General features: G+C 49.6%; 1 protein-coding gene across 1 annotated transcript; it reads right to left on the bottom strand.

Moving 5' to 3' along the window:
- ELAC2 (elaC ribonuclease Z 2) lies at positions 6,745-22,533 on the bottom strand. The gene is made up of 24 exons (XM_021414420.1): positions 22,250-22,533; positions 22,130-22,180; positions 21,976-22,046; positions 21,338-21,402; positions 20,144-20,201; positions 19,596-19,664; positions 18,947-19,102; positions 18,401-18,459; positions 17,695-17,753; positions 17,534-17,606; positions 16,452-16,564; positions 15,816-15,914; positions 15,483-15,621; positions 15,319-15,404; positions 14,295-14,404; positions 11,797-11,893; positions 11,243-11,381; positions 10,547-10,585; positions 10,275-10,384; positions 9,718-9,817; positions 9,522-9,642; positions 9,237-9,315; positions 8,365-8,509; positions 6,745-7,649 (listed from the first exon to the last, which is right to left on the bottom strand). Exons 1-24 carry the CDS (start codon positions 22,486-22,488, stop codon positions 7,398-7,400), a joined length of 2,529 nt encoding a protein of 842 aa, XP_021270095.1. The 5' UTR covers positions 22,489-22,533; the 3' UTR covers positions 6,745-7,397.

The following is a 23,378-nucleotide window of genomic DNA, read 5'->3' as shown; positions in this document are numbered from 1 at the left end:
CAAGGAAATGCAGTGGGTATCTGCCAAGCCACCCCACTTCTACAAGAGGACACAGGCAACAGTTTTCAAATCTCTATATGGGACCATAAACAGTTCAGAAACTTGCAGGAAGTTGTAGCTGTTTCTTCAGATACCTTTCCATAATAAATCCTGTTTTGAAGGGAGGCAGAATAGTCCTGACCAAGCAGGCAGCAGGAACCATGAACAGGGGGGACACATAACTTCTGAGCAGTGCAGCTGAGGGGGATGCACTGGCAAATTGAAGACAGAAGAAGAGAAAAGTTTGTCCAGGAGAACCCTGGCATCCCATTCAGAGGTAACGGGAAAGCAGCAGAGGTTTTGCTCACAGGGTTTTTTTTTCTCCCAGAAGTTTGTTGCTTTGCTGTGTGCTCACAACTTCTTTTCACTTTCTGAGCTTCACCTGCCTGCTTATAGCACTGCACACACCCCAAAGCTAGAGTTTGTAAAATAGAGAGCAGGTAAAGCAAAACACACCCATCTGGGCAGTCCAGATAAGCAGCAGATGATAGCGAGCAAGAAAAGCCACTATGATTGGTGAGGGGTCCCCAGAAAACACAGCATATGCATTAGCAGAACATAACCAGGGGACAGCAAGCAGTGATACTCACAACTTCTCGTGTTCCAGATCAATGTTCTCAATTCCCTCTGAGCCTGCTGGAAGAGGCAGCAATGTCTTGCCTTTTACTTGGCCAACTACCACGAAGACGGCACTCTGTAAGCTGTGGACATGGCGTATGATGTCCTGTGACACCACCTGTGGCCAGCCCTGGTGGTTCTTCTGGTTTGTCAGGATGGGCACGATCACCTACAGAAGGAATTGCAAAAAAGCAACGGTGAAAAAAAGTGCTGCACGAAACTGACAGGCCACCAGGCTCCGAGCTCCTTGCTCAGCCAAGCTTGGAGAGCTGAATTCACTGCTGGCCCAAGCAGCTCCCTGCCTGTGTGAAACAAGGGCAGGGCAGGACAAAAGGACCTCTCCACAGACCTGCTTTGCTGGTGATCCAAAACGTTCCCAGGGATGAAACCCACCTATGAAACTTGCTGCCCTGGCTCAGATCAGGGCTGTGGAGAGAGCTTCCAGCCCTCTCCACATCACACCTCTCGTGCATCATTGAGCACCACAAGGCACAAAAGGAGTAAGAAAATGCTGATGTATAAAGCTCTTTGCTCTCCTTTCCCAACAACGCTCACCACTGTCGACTGCCCTGGGGGCTCTCCCTTCACCAGGAAGGCACAGGACAGTCAAGTTGGAAGGGAAAGTGTTCAGTAGCACCCACTTGGCTGTTTCATTGTGTGCAAGGTGAAAAATCAGACATCTCAGCACTGTTCTCATGGGAGGTGGTCAGTGGCGTGTGATGACAAACCCTTATGCTACACCTCCCTCAAATCCAAGAGTTGAAAAGGGTAGAAACAAGCAGACAAAGCAGCCCAGTCCTGCAGCTGCTCCAGCTGCCCCAGCCTCCAAACCTCCAATTGGAGGCAGCTGCATGGACCCACAGGCTGTGTGGACTCTGTTCCCCTGCACACAGCTCTGGTGCTCACTCCCAGCTTCACTGCCAGTGGGCAGGGCAGAGGCACAGCTTTCAGGTGGCTTTCAAGGGCAGCAGGGCTGGGCTGAATGCCCCTGGTTCAGAGAGAAGCTCTCCTGGAACCTCTTGGGATCCTCCCATTGGTGAGGATCACTTTGTCTCCTTCCCAACTGGACTGCAGCTCTCCAGCACAGGCCGCTTTTTTGGTTATTTTCCAAGCTGCAGCCCAGTAAATCTGCCTCCTGCCATTCCAGCACAGCCTCAGGTTGGTACTGGCCTGGCAGCCGGGGCCCCCTGAGCCGCCTGGGCTTGCCAGGGCTGGCTCTCCCTTGGCTTAGCTGTGGCAGCAATGCAGGAGCTGCCTCCAGGCTGTGGCAGCAGACTGACAAAGCCGGGTTGTCCCTGGTGACCAGCACCACTCCTTTGTGTTGCAGGCACGGGGAGGCTGCTGGGTGCACCTATGGCTGAAGCCAGTGAAAGCAGGGTGGGCTGCAAGAAGAAAAGGTGTAAAAACAGCTGCAAGTGGGCCCAAATCTGAACAGAAATAAACATGTCAGCATTGTGCCTGGGAAATCAGGGCACTGGTGGCACTGCAGCCGCTGCTGATGCACTGCTGGCCTGGGGAACAGCAGCATCAGCCACTGGCGGTGCGGGATGCCCGGCCCGTGGCACACAGAGCTCATGTTCAATAGTTCTGTGTATTACCATCAACATGTTCTTCTATCACTTAAATCCTATGGGCTGCTAGTGCTAAAGTCATTGTAACCAGCTGCTTGTTTCCTTAGTAGACTGATAAAACAGGACCCAGACTCAGAACAACCCCTAGCTCCACGGAGCAGGAAAGGCACGTTCTCTCCAGCCCAAATGAAGGTTTGCATGGGACAGGCAGGAAAGATGTCCCCAGCAGTGCTGTGCTTCCTTGCTGTTCAGCACAGGCTGTTCCTCTGACCAGACAAAGCCTTCTAAGGCTGACCTAGAAGCCCTGATTGAAGGCCCTTTGCAATGTGCTCTGCAGCAGCCAGAGCCGTGCGTGCCCCTAGCCTCCAGAAACTGAAGGTCCTTCGCAATCCCCCACCCCTCTCCCAACCCTGCATCAGCACTTTTTTCCTTGAAGAAAAGTATGAGCAGAAAGTGGGACCAAACCTGGGCACGATCTGCTCCCCGTGGAAATGCTGCATCCATCTGGAGAGGCTGCAGGGAGAAAAGCCCAAAACGTACCCCCAAGAAGCTGGAGGCAGCCAGAAAACAGATCTTACAGCGCCGAATGGAGTGCTCCTACCACAAACCTCTCCGTAACAGATGGTGTTTACAACACGTATCATACACTACCTGCCTTCACCTACCAACAAAATCCTGATACAAAAACCGCTGTTTGTGCAGACTTAGCACAAACACAGAGCTCAACCCAGACATACTGCCTGCCAAGCCGAGCCCACCAGCCTGGCAGCCTGCTACTGGAAGCCCTGTCTGGTGGTCAGCATCCTACAGAACTTCTCAACATGGATTCAATGACCTGGTATAAGAGAACCGCAGAAATATGAGGCTCTGGTGGACACTGGTGCACAGTGAACCCTAATGCCATCGAGTCATAAAAGGACAGAAGCCATCTGCATTTCTGGAGTGACGGGGTTCTCAAGAGTTAACTGTGCTGGAGGCCAAAGTGAGCCTCACAGGAAAAGACTAACAAAAGCATCCTATACTGACTGGCCCAGGGGCTCCATGCGTCCTTGGTATAGACTACCTCAGGAGAGGGTATTTCAAGAACCCAAAGGGGCATCGATGGGCTTCTGGAATAGCAGCTGCAGAGACAGGAGATTAAGCAGCTGTCTGCCTTGATCAGCCTTTCAGAGGACCCTTCTGTTGTGGGGTTGCTGCAAGTAGAACAGCAGGTGCCAGTTGCAACTACAACAGTGCATAGGTGGCAATGTTGCACTAACCGAGACGTCCTGCTCCCCATCCATAAGACGATCTGCCAACTGGAGAGCCAAGGAGTGATCAGCAAGGCTCACACACCGCTTAACAGCACCACTGGGACAGTGTGAAAAGTGGTGTAGCCAGTGTGGCCAGTGGAGAGTGGAGGCTGACAGTGGACTATTGTGGCCTGAATGAAGTCACACCCCACTACATCCTGCTGTACCAGGCATGCTAGAACTTCAGTATGAACTAGGGTCAAAGGCAGCCTGGTTTAGTGGTTGGCAACCCTGCCCACAGCAGGGGGGTTGAAACTATGTGATCTTCAAGGTCCATTTCAATCCAGACCATTCTATGATTCTATGATAAAATCCCCGTAATACATATGAAGAACGTACAAGAGAAAATGGTTTGGGTTACCCCGGCCATGGGCAAAGGCAAGCCCATCTGTGGGACTGCTTTTGCTCAGGGACCTGGGTTCACTTGGTGGGTAATGCAAACAAATGGGGACATTCAGTGTGTACCTCAAGGGGACTTGATGCCAGGAGCATCAGTTTAGCATCAGTCAGCAGTTTTATGTATATATGTACATATCTATACATATATAATGCTAATTATTGTTTATGTGTATATATTTGTTGTACAATTTTCGTGTAACGTAATGATATGAAATGGATACTACCAGGGTTTTCCATGTGTTCCATATCAAGTCATCATGCAGTGAAGTAACAGAATTGGGAGAGCTGCTGAGGGAGGACTACAGACCCCTGGTCCTTCCCATGTGGTTTGGGGGAGGGAGACACAAAGTGATGCAGTGACACGAGGACGTTCTCTTTTGCTCTGCACTGCTGAACCTGCAGCACAGTTAGGAGACTTTCCCTTTCCCATTTGTTCGATTTATTACTCTTCATTCCTTTTATATTGTATTATCCCCCATTCCTTTATCATTCATAGTAAAGTACTTTATCTTAATCGAGCAGCAACTCCTCCTCCTCACTTCTCCACCGGCTTCCTGTGGAGGGAGGGGTCGGGGAGGGGTCTAGGCCCTGGTGGCTGACAAAAACAAAAAAAGAAAAAAATCCAACACAGGACAGGCACCGAGTGTCTGCTGGAGTGGGGGGCAGAGGAACCCAGGGGTTCTGTAATTGTGGATCAGGACATGACCATGAACCAGGCCCAGCCCTGGAGGAATGGGGCTGGGAGGTTCAAATGAAGCCTAACACCTCAGTGGAGCACAACTTTTTACAGTCTGACAGCGGTAGGACAAGGAGGAACGGTTTTAAACTACAAAAGGAGAGATGCAGGTTAGGTGCGAGGCGGTGAGGCCCTGGCGCTGCTGCACAGAGCTGTGGGTGCCCATCCCTGGACATGGGCCCGGGGTTGTGCTGGGCAGCCCAACCACGCTGTGGCGCTGAGCTGACCCTGCGCCCGGAGGTGCAGTGCCGGACACAGACAGGGCACCAGTGCAGCGTGGGGACAGGACCCGCGGGGCCGCCGCGCGCTGCACCCCGTGCTGCGGCCCAGCGCCCGGCTCCCCGCCGCGGGGTGCTGCCCGCTGCGAGCAGCCGTGCCCCGCCTTACCTCCTCCACCAGGGCGGCGAAGTGCTGCAGGGCGTCAGCGGGCAGGTCCCCGCACAGCGGCTCGCCGGGCCCGGGCGGCCGCAGGAAGAAGAGCGCCTTGTGGCGGGCGGCGGCGGCGGGCGGCGGCGGGGCGGGCGGCGGCGGCGGGGCGAAGAACAGCCTGGTGAAGCCGCCCTATTCCTACATCGCGCTCATCACCATGGCCATCCTGCAGAGCCCCAAGAAGCGCCTTACGCTGAGCGAGATCTGCGAGTTCATCAGCGGGCGCTTCCCCTACTACCGGGAGAAGTTCCCCGCGTGGCAGAACAGCATCCGCCACAACCTCTCCCTCAACGACTGCTTCGTGAAGATCCCCCGGGAGCCCGGCAACCCGGGCAAGGGCAACTACTGGACGCTGGACCCCGAGTCCGCCGACATGTTCGACAACGGGAGCTTCCTGCGCCGCCGAAAGCGCTTCAAGCGGCAGCAGCTCCCGGCCCCGGAGCTGCTGCTGCGCGCCGTGGACCCCGCCGCCTTCCTCCCGCAGCCCCCGCCCCAGCCCCCGCAGCAGCCGCCCTGCGCCTACGGACCCTACGGCTGCGGCTACGGCCTCCAGCTGCAACCCTACCACCCCCACTCCGCCCTCTTCGNCGAGCCGCGCAGCGCAGCAGCCGCTGGACGCGGAGGTCCGGGGCCTCCTCCGCAGGCGGCTCCGCGCTCTCCATGCGGCGGCTGTTTGCGAGGAGGAGCCGCCGTTGCCCGGGGGACGAGTCGGGGCGGCGGGGCACAGCGCACACCCAGCCGGGCAGTGCCCGCTGCTCGCTCCGCCCGGCGGTTTTCCATTTCAGCCGCCCGGCAGCTGGAGCTCGCGGCCCCCGTTCTCATCGCTGCTGTATTTGTCTTCTATGAATACACTTTTACATGAGAATGGTTTCGTATTTTCTGATTTCTGGCACATATAGTAAGAGATCGGCCCGCCCTTCTACAAGCAGCACACGGATCCATGGCAGCCCAGCAATAACCCGACTCGGCCTCCAGCCTTGTGAGCGTCTCCATTTACACATGTGCAGCAGCAGGAACCTGAGTGCCCCATGCACTGGGAACTGGTGCCTGCTGCTCTGCTCCAGCAGACACAGCCTGGGGCCAGGTGCCAAGTTTCCTCTTTAGACAAGAGTAACAACAAAGCACAGCTAACCTACAAAGAGGTCTTGCTGCCCCTTTGTCTTCATTTTCTATCTCCTTAAAGCCATCTTTACTCTGCCCTGCTGTCATCTGCTGAGCACGTGGGGGCCTAGCAGCAGCTTCTGAGAAGGAATTCCTTCATTGAAATAGCTAGGAATGTTTCCCCCATCCAACCCACATGTGATTACAGGAGACAGAAGGAAGTCAGACCTAGAGAAAATATCAAACGTCCTCCTTTAACAGCTTGCTGTCCTCCATCAGCTCGCTCTGTCGCTTTCCCTGCGCACTAGACCCTGCACAGTTCATCGCTGTCTGTCCTGGAGCCCTGCAGAAGCTGCCCCCAGGGTCTGCCATCTCAAACCAACAGGAATGAAGCTCCTCAGCACAGGGCAGCAGAAGCACAGTTTTGCTGGCACAAAGCACATCTGTACCAGGTGTGATGTTTATCAAGGTGCTGTAATACCCAAACAAGGTCATTCTCTCCAACGATTCAGGTCTTTGTTGGCCCCCACCTCATTAACAATCTAAGCAAAACACTTGATATGATGTTGAGTGGTTTATTCAGATTGTAAATGAAGGTTTTGAATAACTGTTCTGATTGGGGAAGGGGAGGAATCGACCAAGAAAACCAAAATAAAATGGGAACGCAGCAGCACTCAGATCCTTAAATTAACCTAAATCTCTAAAAGCAATTAATTAGGTCCCATTTTATTGTGAAGTTTCCTCCTACAGCCCAGGTCCTGACACCTAGGTACATTCCTCCTGTACCCAGAAAGCTGAACCCCTTATTCTGGAGAGTCCACAGCCCCATGAGGGCTTACCAGACTTCACCTCTTGCAACTCCCAAGATTGTAAGTGCTGCTGCTGCTATATTACCAATAGCTTCTAGCGTAAAACCAAAAATTAAAACAGCTCAGAGAGAACTCTTGGCTAAAAGAAAAATGACACGTGGACTGGCAAGATCCAGGAACAGGAACTGTACGGGTAGATTCTGTCGCCACAGGACTTGCACTGCTTACAGCATGCTTGGGAGCTTCAGCCCACACAGATCCACTGACAACCGAGCTCATCCAGCTGCCAAGGCCAGCCCCTCTTCCCATGGTACCTGCAGGCTGCCCCAGCACTGCCAGCTCCATAGGCCTGTGGAACACAGAGCATCTCTTACAGAGCAGAGTGTTCTCCACCTCTTTTCCTTCAGTTTACTGTTTTAAGCTTTTTAAGTTTCTTGTTTGATACTTCCTGATGGTTCTTATTTTGTTTCCGTTTCTGGGATGGCGTCTCCTTGTTCTCACCCCCAGTCAGTTGGTCCAAGACTATTGCAGCCTCCTTCAGAAGGCGCTGCTCCCGTTTTTCTTTCCGCTCCTCCATTTCTACTATGTCATCCGCAAACAGAGCCTTCAGAGGTGGGATCAGCTTTGGGATGGTTGAGAAGTCTCCAAGGCGTACCTGAAATACATTGGGCACAGTAGCACTTGCTTGAGAACTGCCTTCCCCCACTCCCTGCCTCCCCCCCGAGCCTTTCGCAGTTCAGTGAGCAGGGTGGTGCCCCTTCCTCTGGGTGGTTCCCAGCACAGAGAGGCCCTCACCTTGGTGACGATTTGCAAGTGGACATACACTAGCCAGGCAGGTGAGCATTTACAACCCCTAGAGCAGCCAGTCCACCAATCCCTTATACCAAGTTATTGACATTCTCTTCACAGGAAAGCACATGCACACTGTACATACTAGTTTTGATCAGCCAGCGTGCTACTCTCACAGTCAGGACAAGAGCAGCGCTACAGGGTTCGGGCTCCCAGGAATCTTTTGGAGAAAGCCATTAAGGCAGCACATCAATTAAGAAGGGAAAGTGAAGTGATCTTTTTAGCTGGCAATAGTACAAACAACAGAAGCGATGTGAGGCAAACATCCAGAAGAATAGATTTCTGTTCTCAAGAGCCATCAGCACCTGCCCTGAAGAGAATTGGGCACTATGTCACCCATGCTCCCCCACAGTGGTGATACCTGCTGCCAGCAGTGAAAGGAGTTGCTTCACAGGAAGCTGCTCTCAGAAGGGCGTAGCATGTTGATACATTATTAAAAGTGGAGAATTTCATTCCTAAGCAGCCATCCCCAAGTAGTAATGAAACCTTTCTTACAATCTGGATCAGAACTCCAAACTTACCCTCATATGATCAAATGCAATTCCAACCTTCTCACTGAAGTCTTCATTGAACAGGGGGATCTTGGCATATCTTTGGCTGAAGTGATTGAGCATGATGAACTCAGCATTCATCTTCATCCCAACCTCAATTGCCTGAGAGGTTGTGCTGCAAAAGGAACAGGATCATGGCACATCACACACACTAGCCAATGCTGCCCCTCCAACAGAGCAGCTGCATCTTGCAGCTAACGTCACATCACACCAACAGCAAACACCAGACACTATACACCACCTGCTGGGCACAAGTTGTCTTCACCAGCAAGCCCAGGCACCCTCTTCCTCTGATAACTTGCACAGCTGGCAAGTCTCTAGCTTCCATATGACTCAGAATGCAGGAAAGATGCTAACTGATTAGAAGCTTTACAGTGCTTCACAACCTGGAGACAAAAAGCTCAACCCAGAGGTGCCAGCAAGTCCAGCTCACTCGCATCAAACTGCTCTCTAGTCCCCCTTTTTACTGGGGGCAGCAGGCAGTACCACTGGCTGCAGAGCTCAGTTTGAATCACGCAGCTAGCTGACAGGGGTGAGCACGACCCTTCTACCGTCCAAGCTTAGTCCTGTAGTGCAGTCAAGCTGAGGGCCTTTCCTTCAGGCTAGTCTATTTGCAGAGTTACTGCTGTCTACTTCAAAGCTTCCCCTGTTTCTCTTTGGGGATGCTCATAAGACTTACAGAGCTGGTGCAGCAAGCAACACTGTAACATCAGTGCTGAAAAACTCCTCGCACATCAGAACCACCTACAGGCCTTGGGCCCTTCAACACCAGCTCCAAGGTCAAAGCCCAGCTCAGCATCATTGCCTTCCTTGCTGTGATAAAACAGCAAAGCACATCCCACCTGTGTGTTTTTTCTATAGCTTCTTTTTCCATTCCATCTTCCAGTGTTGCTTCATGGATCAGCAGAGTAGCATTTTTCCCTGTGTAAATAATCACATATTTCATCTTCAGCTGAACATACACTAGTTCAATTGCCTAAATAAGAAAATGAACTCTCATATCCACTCACAGCCCCTCACTGGCTTGCAGTCATAGCACAAAGGGTCTGGGAGTGACCACTTCAGTTACTAACAGGTCAAGACCGTACTCAAAGAGATTCTCCAAAGAAAAGGTTTTTGTCACCTACCCATTTGTATTAAGGCCATGCAGGGCATTGTGTCACCAGAATACACTACTTTCCATCCAGATTTGTGGATCATTGAACATGCAAAAGCATTTTTACAGTGCTGGACTTCACAAGTCTGAAACTAAACAAGAACATAAGCATTAGACCTCAGATCCTCTCTTGCCTTTTACTGTAGCACCTGACTCTGTCAGCTTACCTCAGCCAGGTCATAGTTCTCTAATAGAGAACTGACAAACCATTTGGCTTTAGATTTGATGTTCTCACAGCCTTTCACAAGGGACTGGCAAGAAATCATTCTGTGAGGGACAGGAAAATAAAGAACTAAGGACAGGTACAAAGTAAAACCTGATCTCATCTCTAAGCAGACTGTTTCTCACAAAAGCGTTTTCTCTGTTCACTGCCCCACAAACAAGACGATTTGTGGACCTATCTGTTTTCTCCCTTGCTTTTGCTATCCACTGCCCCAGTAGCTCATCCAATAATTTCTTCCTCACTGTCATACACCCTGCCTTCCAGGGGTCATTTCACGCTAGCCCAACTCCCTTCTCCTAATCTGCATGCAAGCCCCTCTTAGGTAGCACAACCAAGTAACAGATCCTGTCATCTCCTCTGCAGGTCACACATTGCAGTTCTGCACAGTGGAAGGTGTCAGAGCAGCCTTCAGTAAAACAATGGGGAGAACAAATGACAGTCATCTGCCTTGACCAAGGACCCAGCAGGAATACTTCCCCATATACCACACAGAAAACTCACCTGATGTCTCTGAGAATTGATTCACAGTTGTTGTGGTACTCATGTAGCCAAGGCATGATCTGTTCAGGTGCTACTAGAAACAGAGGGCTAAAAGCTTGACCAAGGGAAGCCTGCAAAAGCAAAGACAGGAGGAGAATCAGTACTAGGTAGACAATGAACCACAGAGAAGAAAAACGTTGGGAAAAGCAGGTGCTTTTCCACCACTTAGGAAAAGTTCCCCTTCTCTTGCTCCAAGGTACATTAAGGAATAGTGAAACAAAAGCACAACTTACAAAAGCTCTCCGCCTCTCCATCAGGATGTTCACCAAGCCCTGCAAAGGGGAAGAAAAGACAGCAGTAAGCTGTGGTCAGAAAGACTTGGGGATGTAACTGTCAGGAGTGCTACAACAGCTCAGCAAGGTGCAGTTTCAGGACAATCTACAGTCAGAAGTACTGACCACCTTTTTTCCAGTACCTGCACTGTACTGAGCTGCTGGAACACTAGCACCACTTATGCCACAAGCTGGTGAGCAGCAGCCCACAGCACCATGCCATTCAGCCCTTCCAGAGCTGCTGTGTCTGCTCCCAGAAGAAGGGGGGAGAACAGAAAGCCTCCAGCCAACATGTCACTCTCAGTCTGGTTTCTAGACGTGAGAGCAGACCAGCAAACAGCCTGCCCCGACCAGGCCCAATCTAGAAGAGACCAACTGATCCCTCTGTGAGGATTTATTGCAAAGCACCAAAAGAAGCTGGGTTGGATACTAATTTAAAAATAAAGACATCTCTAGACAATCTTGGCCATCTACAGGGACCACAAACAGGAAGCAAAAACAGATTAGAAACAGATTCAGCACTGCCTGGGGAGCAGAGAGGAGAATTGCGGCCTTAGGAGCAGGGCAGCCTACATTCATCAGCTGCAGCTACATCTGAATCCCAAACAGCAGAGCAGGCCCACACACAGCTCCTTCTCCTTCCAACACACAACCTACCGAATGATGATCCGTATGCATGTGAGACACAAACACAGCTACTAAGTTACACAGCACTTGGTCAACTTGCTCTCCATAGTGGCGACAGAGCTGTCCAAATGTTCCTTCCCCACAGTCCAAGAGCAGGGATCGGGTAGAGCTGGAAAGACAAGTGACAAAGACATGTGGCAGACACTGGATGAGCTCTGAGCAGGGTCTATTCAGGGAGAGGGATCTTTTGGGTCAGAGAGCTCTCAGTGCTCTACCTCTACTGCTACTCCAGTCCTACTAGCCAAGGTTCTAGACACTGTTCTATCTGCAAAGCTCATTCTGGTGTTGTGTTGATGGAGAACATATCCTTGGGGCAGACAGCAAAACGAAGACAATAAATGCTTGTCTTTACAAGTAGCTCTCAAGCCTTCCCCACCTGCAGAGACAGATGCTTGAGACAGAAGTCCTACAGACTCCACTACAGGGGCACCCTCCTTGTGCCATCAGAACACCAGACAAAATAGCCCTTGGGCAACACCCTCGAGACACTGAGCCTCTCCCTAAGCAAAACACACATGATTTACCTAGTATTTACCAGTGTAGAACTGACATTCCGGATTTTCATTGGAATTGCAGATCCTGTTCCCAAGAATACAATTTCGGGATAAGGAGTCACGTTTCCTGCAGAAAAAGCACAAGAGTTTGTAAGGATTTTGTAAGCAAGTGTTATCCATGTACTGCCCAGTCAGAAACTGTTCAGTTCAACACCCTAGCATTTCCAGAGACTATGCACCTGGAATGTTTATTTTTTTGCTTGCCTCAGCATCTAGCTTTCCCACAGCACCAGAATTTACCATGGGAGGACAGAAAACAGGACAGGTACAATTACAAAAACACAGCAGGACACACAACTCCATACAACAAGACAGGCAAATAAGGACTCATCTCACTGGCATATGCAGAGCTGCCAGTTCAAGAGGGATCTAGCTACTGTTCCACCCTAACTCCTCTGCATCAGGATCCAGACAGTGAGCCAGTGGTGCTGCACCGTACCATGAAAACCTCACTACCAACAAGACAACTGAAATTTAGAGAACACATAACAGGGAGCTGGTTCTAGAGGAGGACTCTATCCCTGCATAATCCATGACGACGTGGTATTGGACCTGCTCCGAAAGCTGGACACTCACAAGTCCTTGGGGCCAGATGGATTGCACCCTAGAGTGTTGAGGGAGTTGGTGGATGTGGTTGCCAGGCCTCTCTCCATCATCCTTCGACAGTCCTGGCTAACAGGGAATGTCCCGCTTGACTGGAGACTGGCAAATGTGAATTCCATCTTCAGGAAGGGCCAGAAAGATGATCCTGATAGCTACAGACCTATCAGTCTCACCTCGGTGCCAGGGAAGGTTATGGAACAGATAACCTTGGGAGCCATCATGGACCAATTAAAGGTAAACCAGGGGGATCAGGCCCTGTCAGCATGGGTTCACGAATGGTAGATCCTGCTTGACAAACCTGATATCGTTCTATGACAAGGTGACCCACTTAGTGGATGAAGGCAAGGCTGTCGATGTGGTCTACCTGGACTTCAGTAAGGCCTTTGAAACTGTCCCCCACAGCATCCTCATGGAGAAGCTGGCTGCCCCATGGTTTGGATGGGCATACGCTCTGCTGGGTGAAACACTGGCTGGATGGCTGGGCCCAAAGGGTTGTGGTCAGTGGAGTTAAATCCAGCTGGCAGCCAGTCATGAGTGGTGTCCCCCAGGGCTCAGTACTCAGGCCGCTTCTATTCAATGCATTTATTAATGATCTTCATGAGGGGATTGAGTGCACCCTCAGTATGTTTGCAGAAAAAAACAAGTTGGGAAGGAGCGTTGATCTGCAGGAGGGTAGAAAGGCACTACAGAGGGACCTGGATAGACTGGATCGATGGGCCAAGGTAAAGTATGAGTTTAAACAGGGCCAAGTGACCAAAACCCCCAGGAAACCCTACAGGCTTGAGGAGGAGTGGCTGGAAAGCTGCCTAACGGAAAGGGACCTTGGTGTGCTGATGGACAGTCAGCTGAATATGAGCCAGCAGTGTGCCCAGGTGGCCAAGAAGGCCAGTGGCATCCTGGCTGGGATCAGGAATGGTGTGGTGAGCAGGACTAGGGAAGTCATCCTGCCACTGTACTCGATATTGGTGAGGCCCCACCTCAAGAACTGTGTTCAGTTTTGGGCACCTCAATACAGAAAGGACAGTGAGGTGCTGGAGCAGGTCCAAAGAAGGGCAATAAGGCTGGTGAAGGGCTTGGAGAATATGCCCTACGAGGAGAGACTAAAGGAACTGGGGCTGTTTAGTCTGGAGAAGAGGAGACTGAGGGGAGACCTCACTGCTCTCTTCAAATACCTGAAAGGTGACTGCAGCAACAGTGGGGCTGGTCTCTTCTCACTGGTGACAGTACAAGGGGAAATGGCCTCAACTTGCACCAGGGGAGGTTTAGGTTGGATATCAGGAAAAACGTCTTTACAGATGTCAGAAAGGGTTGTCAAGCACTGGAATAGGCTCCCAGGGAGGTGGCTGACTCACCATCCCTGAATGTGTTTAAGATCCGTTTGGATGTGGTGCTCAGAGACATGATTTAGCAGTGCGTTGTTAAGAGTTAGGGCAGTACGGTTAGATTGCAGTTGGACTTGATGACCTTGAAGTTCTTTTCCAACCTGAGCAATTCTATGATTCTGTGACTTTTCCCAAACATAAGGACTCGTTCTTTGCCTTCTATGACAGCATTCAATACAAGCAGAGCTATTGTCACCACAGAGAAACAACACATAGGTGCTTTGTCTCTAGTTGCCCCAAAAAGTGGTCAATCTCCAAACCTAGCAGCTTTAGAACAATAGAAGCAGGAGACTGCATCATTCAACAGATATAAGCTAAACTCAGTTTGGGCTCAGCCTGAAATCTGCGCAGCTCCAGGAGGACTTTAAAGCACCTCTTGGGCAGCAGGAAGACTGCACATTCACAGCTTCACCTGAGCTTTAATGCACTGGGTCACCAGGTGCTTGCCATTACACTAAGATAGGACGAGTTACTGATCCTTACCTGGTACAGCAGGCAGGCTCTCTTTGCACTCCTTCATACGAGCCTGGAAGTTAGGGAGATCCAGGGCTTCAGCAACAAATGCATCATGATCACAGATGGTCACAGCGTCTCTGAAAGAACAGGCCATACATCAGGATGGGGGAGGTGATAGGGAACTGAAAAAACAGCACTTTTCAGAGCCATGTGCCAAATTCTGTGCCAAAACAGCTTTTCAACAAAGGGTCAAATACTCCTTCCGTTTTGAGCAGTGGAAAAAGATATATCCATAAGTATGGTGTGGGCCAGAAAGGTCAGGCAGGACTGAGCTGCCCCAGTAAAATAACCATCCCACCAAAGCTCCTACAAAAGCACTATGTTCTTCTGCACTGTCCAGGCTCAGAGAGTCGCTAGGCACTAGGGGCACTGCAAGGCCCACCACAGAAAGCAGTGAGACTCTTGTAAAAATAAGGACCACCTGAAAGGGCTCCAGGCACCAATCAGAAGCTGAAGCGTCCTGTGTTCTGATTCTGCATTACTGCATGTGCAATGCTACAGGCCTTGACACCCTTAAGAGAAACTATTTCCTCTTAGCATCTAGGGCTTCCTATTCTGCTCAAGAGAGCCAGAATTTTAAGTCATGGTAAATGGTGCATCACAGAACTCTCTGCCCTCAAGACCCTCATCCAACAGCTTCTCCTGCTTGCACACCAAGCAAGTGACAGTGCAGAAGCCCGCTCTGTTTAATCACCTGGGCCTTTCAGCTCTGATACCATCTAAACACAAAGTCTGGTAAGATTTTCACCCGGCTTCTTGAGGAGTCTCTCCCTGTCACAGCCAGCTGGGTGCACAGCATGTGATCAAAAGCAGAGGACAGAGAAATGCATACTGGACTTCAAGAGCAAGGAATGAAAACAACCATCCAAACTACAGCAATTCATTTATGTGTGTCCTACATTTTAGATTTTCAGTGACACGGACACACCCCTCAGAACACAGCTGATAGCCCAACACTCAAATACTGGGATGCCAAGAAGTTCCCACTGACCTCTGCCACTCCTGGTTAGGTCTGAAATGGTATTTCAAGAGGCACTCTCCTCGCACAATGGGCACGCTACACACAGCCTCTTCTTCCTACAGGGAGAAGTGCAACATGAAACATGTCCTTCACTCAAGAGCGTGAGGTATAGAGGCAGGAAGGGCCTCACCTACCTTGCTCTGGTATGTGGAGAGCAAAGGGAAGATCTCCGGGTGGATGAGGTTCAGCTGGCTTTGGATCTTGTAGCTGCGTGCATTGTGCACTGCAGAGCAATTTTCATTGAGCACCAAGTGCTGAGTTCCAGGTCCAAATCTATAAGAGGATCACAAAATATACAACAGTTTCAGCCCCACATTGTAATATGCACACACCTGAGCCACTTGCTAAAAACCTCATCTGAGCCAGAGCTCTGCTGCCACCCAACACCTACTCTGGAAAAATCTTTACATCAGAACACACTGCTGTCCAGAAATGACGTAAACCCAAGTAATCAGAAGACCACACACCTTTCCAGCCACTGCTGGTAGCGGCTGTCCCGAAGCACTGACTCTGGAGTCATGTGAATAACCAAGGCAACCTTATCCTCATTAAGACCTTCCTGGTACCTGGAGCACATTCAAATACAGAAAGGATACCTGAGAACTGATCCTTAATCACCTTGGCATCCCCTCCAACTCCGGTCTTGGTACTACCAGAGATGCCCCCCCAGGAGCAAGCAGAACACAGATCTCATGAGCACAGCCCAGGAGCTCCAGGCTCCCCACCACAGCAGGCCTAAGGCTCACTGCGAGGGTCTAGGACAGTTGTGTGCTGGCATCTCCACTCTCCCACCCAGAGCAGCTGTCCTTCTCCAAGAAGACTAACACCTCCAGAGCCTTTCAGAAGCTCAGTGTGCCTCTGCAAAAACCCCACACAGATATTACATACAGACTAAGCACCTAGGCTCACTGCACAAGAAAGCAGGAGTCTCAGCATTGCTCCACAGCAATAGACCAGTGCCTATTTCTTCCTCTGAAGGCCCTGGGAAGATAGGTCTGTCACAGTTACAGAACCCTACAGGTCCTACACATAGACCTGCCTTTTCTAGAAGGCTCAGCATGGACGTCTTCCCCCAAACACTTCAGGTCACCCATCCCCGCTACCTTCGGAAGGTCTCATTTTCACAGACAGCATCCACAAAGCCCTCATGAGGACATTCCAACACAATGAACACGGGGCCAGGATCACCAGGGGCACACAGTTCTTCAGGCGAAAGCTGCAGGCAGATATACAAAGACCACACTGCGGGGTTAAGGTGTACCAGCAGCTCTTTGTGCATCATTACATCAGACTCCATTTAGCAGTTCTACCAGCAAGCCCCCCAGCAGGCTGCCGGGGCTGCAGAACCAGCTTCACTCAACACTAAGTAAAACCAGCCAGTGCAGTTCTTGTGGAATGAGAGGGCAGGGCAGGAACAAGTTTGCATTTTGCTGTGTTACAGCAAACACAATCCTGGTCTTAGAAAAAATAAGCCAAAGGGAATTTTAGCAACTTCTGGGTTCTCACTGCAGATTCAGACACTAGTAACAGCTTGCTTAGGAAAAGAAGCTCTGCTAAATTCTTATGACACAAAGGTTTGTCAGTTGTATGCATCAGGGTACGGTCTCCACTTGGAGATCATCTGGGACACTGCCAGGGCTGACTCCTTGCACAGAATCACTTAGCTTCTGTGGCCTAAGAAGTGCAGAGTAAGGGGGGAACAATGGTTATACAAGCATTCAAGTCCCAGATCTAAAATATGTAGGGATCAGCTCCACTAGTTCACACCTAAATCTCTATCAGCTTGGGAAAGTGAGACTGAGAAGCCTCAGCAAGTCAGAAACATTCATAGTCACAAATGAATGCATTTCAGAGTGTACTTCTTTAATCACACCCTCACAACATCCTCTAACAGAGGCTCTTTAGGAGACAATTTCAGCAACAACTTGGGCTTAAAACAAGGACAGCCACCAAAAGTAACCACTCAAAGCTCAGAAACACTAAAACCCATACAAACACCTTAGCAGAGATGAGAGACAAAGGGCAGAAAAAACTATCACCCACCCTTGTATCAAAATAAAAAAAAACAAACCACAAAACCATAACTGTCCCAACGCCCATTCAGAACCAGAGCATTCTACAGAGAAAGACTGCTATCTCCCCTCCTTCACAGAACCCACAGCCAGAAAGCATATATGCACCTTACCTCCCTGCCTTCAAAAGTGATGCTCTCTCCATTTTTAAGAGCTGTAATTATAGGAAGAATGGCTGGCGTTCCCCTGAAAACAAGGCCATTGAAACTTTTAGCTTGACATTACCAATATGCCAGGGCTTGCCCCGTTCCCCAGGCAGGGCTCTCATACTTACACTGGCAGACCCATCTCCTGTGCTTTAAGAACTAAAAATTTTCCCTTCTTTGGGTGAATCTGAAAAGAGTTAAAACAGAATTAACCAATCAAAAAGAAGAGCATTAAGCAATGCCAGGAAATAAGATCCATTTATGTCCAGTTTAGCTATTTCCTCAGAAGCCAAGGGATTTTTTTCCCCTTTCCTTTCAATATCAGATCTTGTGAAACAAAGTCTTCTCCACTGTTCCAGATAAGACATGAAGAATCCAGTGTATCAAACTCCACAGATGCGGAACAGCAAATCTTTAACAAATCATCTTTTTCAAGACAAGGGAGGTTAAGTAGTTTTTTTGTTTGTTTGTTTAAAATTATCAGTTCCCCTGCCACTAGTCTAATTTACTCCCAAAAAATTTTCACCAGACCTTATGGGTTTCAAGGATCAGGCTGCTGCTTCTCTCTCTCTTCTTTTGTGATATAGGCAGGATAGACTTGCACAGTATAAGCACAAAGCAAAAATGGAACATGTATACTCTTAGTTGGCTGCTTAGTAAAGAGTGCTACCAAAAAAAACTACCAGTTTTAACTGGTTTCTATTCATATTACTGTGGCCTTTTCAAGAGTAGAACTACAAAAGCTTTGAAACTTTTGCTTGAAACTACTATTTACAAATAAATCCATTTAGCAAGATGAAATACTGAACAAGGTATCTTTGTGAGCAAGCTTACTTTACAAAGGAATGCCATCACCAGATCAGGATTCCTGCTGGCATGCTCCTGTTCACCATCTGCAACAGAAAGAAAAATTACTGAAGGTCTTCACTGAATATCACTTTCCTTAAAGCCAAGATGAATTTTTATTAAATCATTAATGAAGCAACATCATCTAGCCAACTTGCAGCCCATGGACAAAGTGCCACAAGCACCTAAGACCAGAGAGTCCACAGCTTTGACTACAAGCAAAACTAAAACCCATGACTGAAAATTCATCAGGATCCATTCATAATTACACTGCAAAGGCCGGAGAACCCACTCCAGCCAGGAACAAAGCAATACAAGGCCTAATCACAACTCCAAGCAGGAATTGTGTCCTGTGTTTAGGCCTTCTTAGTTTTGCTTCAAGTTCTAAAGTACTAGACCTCACTGTGCTCCATGTAATCCTTCAGCTGACCTCCTTTACAGCTCTCACTTGCATAGGGCAAACAGCTTAGAGGACAGAAGAATGTCCTTACTCTGGTTTCATTTCAATCAAATTAAAAGTTCCATTGTTTTCACCTGTTTTCTTTGGGCTTCCTTTTTCCTCGCCATCATCCAAGCTTTGCTGTGCAGCTCTTGGGGATCCAGGCTCTGTGTCACTTTCTGAGCTACTTCCATCTTGGGCTGATAATCCAGGACTCTGAGGTAAAGTACTTTCAGCAGCTAGTGGTTTTCCTGTTCCAAATCCAAGAAAAACAGGTAAAAATCTCTCAAACAAAAAGGACAAACAAGAAAAGCATTTCCTCTTCTGTGATATTAACATTCAAACAGTACCAAAATACACAACTCTTCCACCAGTCTGACTTGGTCTTCATGTGCCACCTGTCATCAAAGTCCTCCAGATTCCCTCAGAACTGCTAGACTCTATGAAAACTATGCCTGTGCTTTAAGCATTGCAACTTTCAGCAGCAAGAATACTCAGCTGGCTAATAAAGCCAAAATTCAACCATGTTTCACATGTCATTCTAAACCTGCTACTAAAGGAATAAATGAAAGCTGACTGAGCATGTCTCATTTCTTTGAGAGAGATCTTACTACTGAGAGAAACATGCCAATTCTTAAACCTCTGCTTACTCAAGCTTGCAAATAGAACCTGCTCCTTTAACCACCTTAAGCATAATTAATGAACAAGTGCTTCTCCTGTTTAACTACTGCATCACATGCTCACCTATTAGAGGTATTTGGTGGACTGTCATTGTCTCATCCTTGTACTCTGGCTCTGTGTGCAGCTGCACAGCTGGGAAGAGAACAAAAACAGGCATTAAGAAGTTCATAAGATATTCATAGTCCACAAGAATTAGGAAAGTATCTTTTCTTCTCTCAGGAAAAAAAAAAACGCCAAACAACCAACCTCCCTCCCTTTTTCTGCCCCAATGCAAGGATCAAAGAATAATTAAAGCTCTTAGAAGCCCACTGTCCTCAAAACATGGTCTGTAAAACCACAGTAAGCAAGCTCACTGGTAATCTCCAGAAGCAAACTTCCTTAACAGTGCTTTAAAGCTGAGTTCCATACACTAGATGGGCAGACTGGCGGCTGCCTGCCAGAACCAGACCTGGAAACACTGTTTCTCTTTCTGATGGTTCCTGGGATAGGTTTGAAAGGGACCTAAACCAGAGCTATTTATTCTGAAGTTGGTAGTATCTAATGCAACTTTGGATACAGTTGAAACAAAAAGTTACAATTATATAATAGCTGCTTATCCCTAATATACATACCTAAATCCATTCTTTTTAGGGGTCCAGGAAAGAGTCTAATTGCTTTCAAGTAGTTTTGCTGGACAAAAAAAAAAAAAAAAAAGAGTGAATCAGTAAACTACCCCTCAGCAGTGCAAACTAAAAGCAACACTTTCAGAAGCTACAGTTTACTTTCATGAAGGCAGAAGATCAATATCTAGTCAGAAGATATTGGGCAGCATGCAGCCAGCCAGAAAGCAGCGGGCGGGTGTCCCACTCCCAGCAGGATCCATTTAAAAGAAAAAAAAGAAAATGAAGAACAGCACATCCCATCCCTTTAATCACCATTACTACCTAGCAGATACTATAAGGAAATCAAATGACAGTGAGGAATGGAAATGTAAGCCTAGACATGGCATTAGACTGTTAAGGTTTGCCTTAAGCAGGAGATCAGATACCAAGCTTCTACTAAAATGTGGGGAAGAAGAGCAGTCAGAAGAACAGAGGATGCCCTTTTTTTCTAAAATGGTTTACCAGAATATGAGCTGGCAAAACAGTTTTAAATAGCAGAAGTGCGATGATGCCTTGTATGTAACAGAAGAGATTTGCTTTTGAAACCCAGCCTCTCCGGCACAGCCTTCAGGCTGGCACTGTCCCAGAACAGCATCTCAGACCTTTCAGCCACTTTAGAGTCATAGAATCACCAAGATGACACCAATCACTTTCAAGATCACCCAGTCCAACTGTCCACCTGCCACCAACATTTCCCCACTAAACCATGTCCCTTAGAACAACATCTAAACATTTCTTGAACACCTCCCTGGGCAGCCTGTTCCAGTGCCTGACCACTCTTTTGAAGAAATTTTTCCTAATGTCCAACCTCAATCTCCCTTGGTGCAACTTGAGGCCATTCCCTCTTGACCTATTGCTAATCACACTGGAGAAGAGGCCGATCCCCATCTCACCACAATCTCCCTTCAGATAGTTGTAGAGAGTTACAAGATAATCCCTGAGCCTCCTCTTTTCCAGATTAAACAATCCCAGTTCCCACAGCCACTCCTCATTAGACTTGTGCTCCAGACTCCTCACCAGCTTCACTGCCCCTCTCTGGACAGGCTTCACAGTCTCAACATCTTTCTTGTAGTGAGAGGCCTTCGCACCAGCTCTCCTAAGTGCAAGGTAAGCACCAATATTTGAGGGTTTCCTGTCCCCTTTCTGCAAGCTTCCACAACTTACCAGCTTTGGTGGCCCCAGGAAAACACACCTTTGAAGCCCCATAGCCTTTAACGTGAGGATCATACCTAAAACAAAGCAAAGAAACAACTTTGTTGCAGCCAAACAAAGAGATAGTGACTCTTGCTGGGAAGGTCCCTCTCACTACCAGAGTGTTGAGCTTCTTGTGGAAGAGCAGGCCTGAACTCACATCCAACCTCAATGTTGCATCAGCTTTGCAGCAGTTTCATACAGAAAGTGTTCATACATCTTGACCATTATAATGTGGCACAAGTTACCCAAGCAGACTGTTAACCTCTCCGTTTCTCAGAAATGTTCAAAGTTTAGTGGACAAGATCCTAAGCACTCAGTTTGAATCTCGCCCTATGCTGAGGACAGGGGTGGACTGGAATCTTTTCCACTCAGATCCACAAAGCTGCCTGCGCCAGTAGCACCATCGTCTCCTGCAGCCTTCAGGCCCACAAAGCCACGTGCATGGGCAAGCAGCGCCCTCCCCCCAATGCCCTGAACCCTGAGGCGGTGCCACATCACAGCTACAGAACCCCTGTGCCCCACCGGCTCTGACAGCCCCCAAGAGGCTGCGGGTACAGCCGAGCCCAGCCCCGCCCCTACGGCCGGACCTGGGGACAGGACCCACTCACCCGGCAGCCCGCCGACGTTGGCCCAGGCCACCCTGCTGAGGAAGATGCTGTCCAGGTGCGAGATCTTCAGCCTGGGGACAGAGGGGGGTGAGGGCGGTAAGCGGGGGCCGGTGCAGCCCGGGACCTCCCCTCCGCGGCTCCCCTCGCTACTCACTTGTGCTCCTGCATGGCCCTCTGCGTCCCCTCGCCGCAGTTGAAGAGGTACCTGAGGGACACGGGGGTCAGCGCGGGCCGGCAGCCCCGTCCCGGTCCCGGCCCCGGCTCCCGCACTTACCGGTTGAACTCGGAGAAGACATAAACGGAGGCGCCCGCGTCGCGGCTGCCGGCCGCCACTACCTGCACGTACACGGTGTTGGGCCCTGACAGGCCCGTGCCCGCGCTGCGCCGCCGCTCGCGGGCCCACACGTGCCGCGGGACATCCTTAGGCCGCCGCGTCGCCGAGGGTCCCTCGGCCATGGCCGTGCCCGCGCCCCACGCCAGGCCGCGCCGCAGCGCCCGCGCCAGCCTCCACATCCGCGTGCCACGCCCCACCCCGGAACTCCACGGGCCGCCAATAGGAGCGCAGCAGCTTCGGCATTCTCCCTCACCGCGTGATAAGGGCGAGCCAATGAAGAGCGAAGGATCCGGCCACCGTCCGCTGTCACGTGACCGGAGGTACCCAACGGGCACTGTCCTTCCCGAGGGGCGGCGCTTAGCGTGAGGGATTTTATGTTGGCTTCAAAAAGGACCGCTACATTATACTGTCACCAGAGGACCCCGACATAAACAACCCCAAGCATCAATATTCCCTTTCTTCCTCTTTTCCAAAGACGAACCTTTCGCAGCGCTTTGCTTTCCAAACACTGTCTCCCTTTCTTCTTAGTGCCAGTGTTCTTCCCTTTTTTCTGCAGTGATCCCAGCAAGTGGGGTCCAGCCCGTGGTGCCAGACCTCTGGATCCCGCCACGGCTGTTTACAGACATTCTGTCAGGCTTTGTTCAGAGCTATAATTTATTTACCATCTCTGCAAACTCCTGTCTCTTCATGCAATAGTTAAGATGAACTTTTTTTTTTTTCTGGTTGGAATAAAGGGATTGTTCCTTCTAATGGCAAGCACTTTGCTCATGCACATTGTCCACATCACGGTCCTGCAGCCCAAAGCTTGTTCACAGCATTTGGCTCTGCTCCCTGAAGCCACACAGGAAAAAGCAACATCACTTTGGCTCTTACATTGCTTCCCAAACACACCTGAAGTTTCCTAAAGGTGCGTACTGCATCTGTGCATTCCTGCCCTTCTACTGCATCATTTCATCCCTGTGCTAACGATTTTCTGCTCAGGTGAGTAATTAAGCAGCGTGAAAGCACATTTTCTGTGCCTAAAGCAATTTTTGTCACAACTTCGGGAGCAGAAAAGCTTTCTTAGGGC

Source organism: Numida meleagris, chromosome 17 (genome assembly GCF_002078875.1).
Source record: "Numida meleagris isolate 19003 breed g44 Domestic line chromosome 17, NumMel1.0, whole genome shotgun sequence".
Lineage (NCBI taxonomy): Eukaryota > Metazoa > Chordata > Aves > Galliformes > Numididae > Numida > Numida meleagris.
The sequence above is the reverse complement of the archived record's forward strand: the minus strand, read 5'-3'. Positions and strand labels throughout refer to the sequence as shown.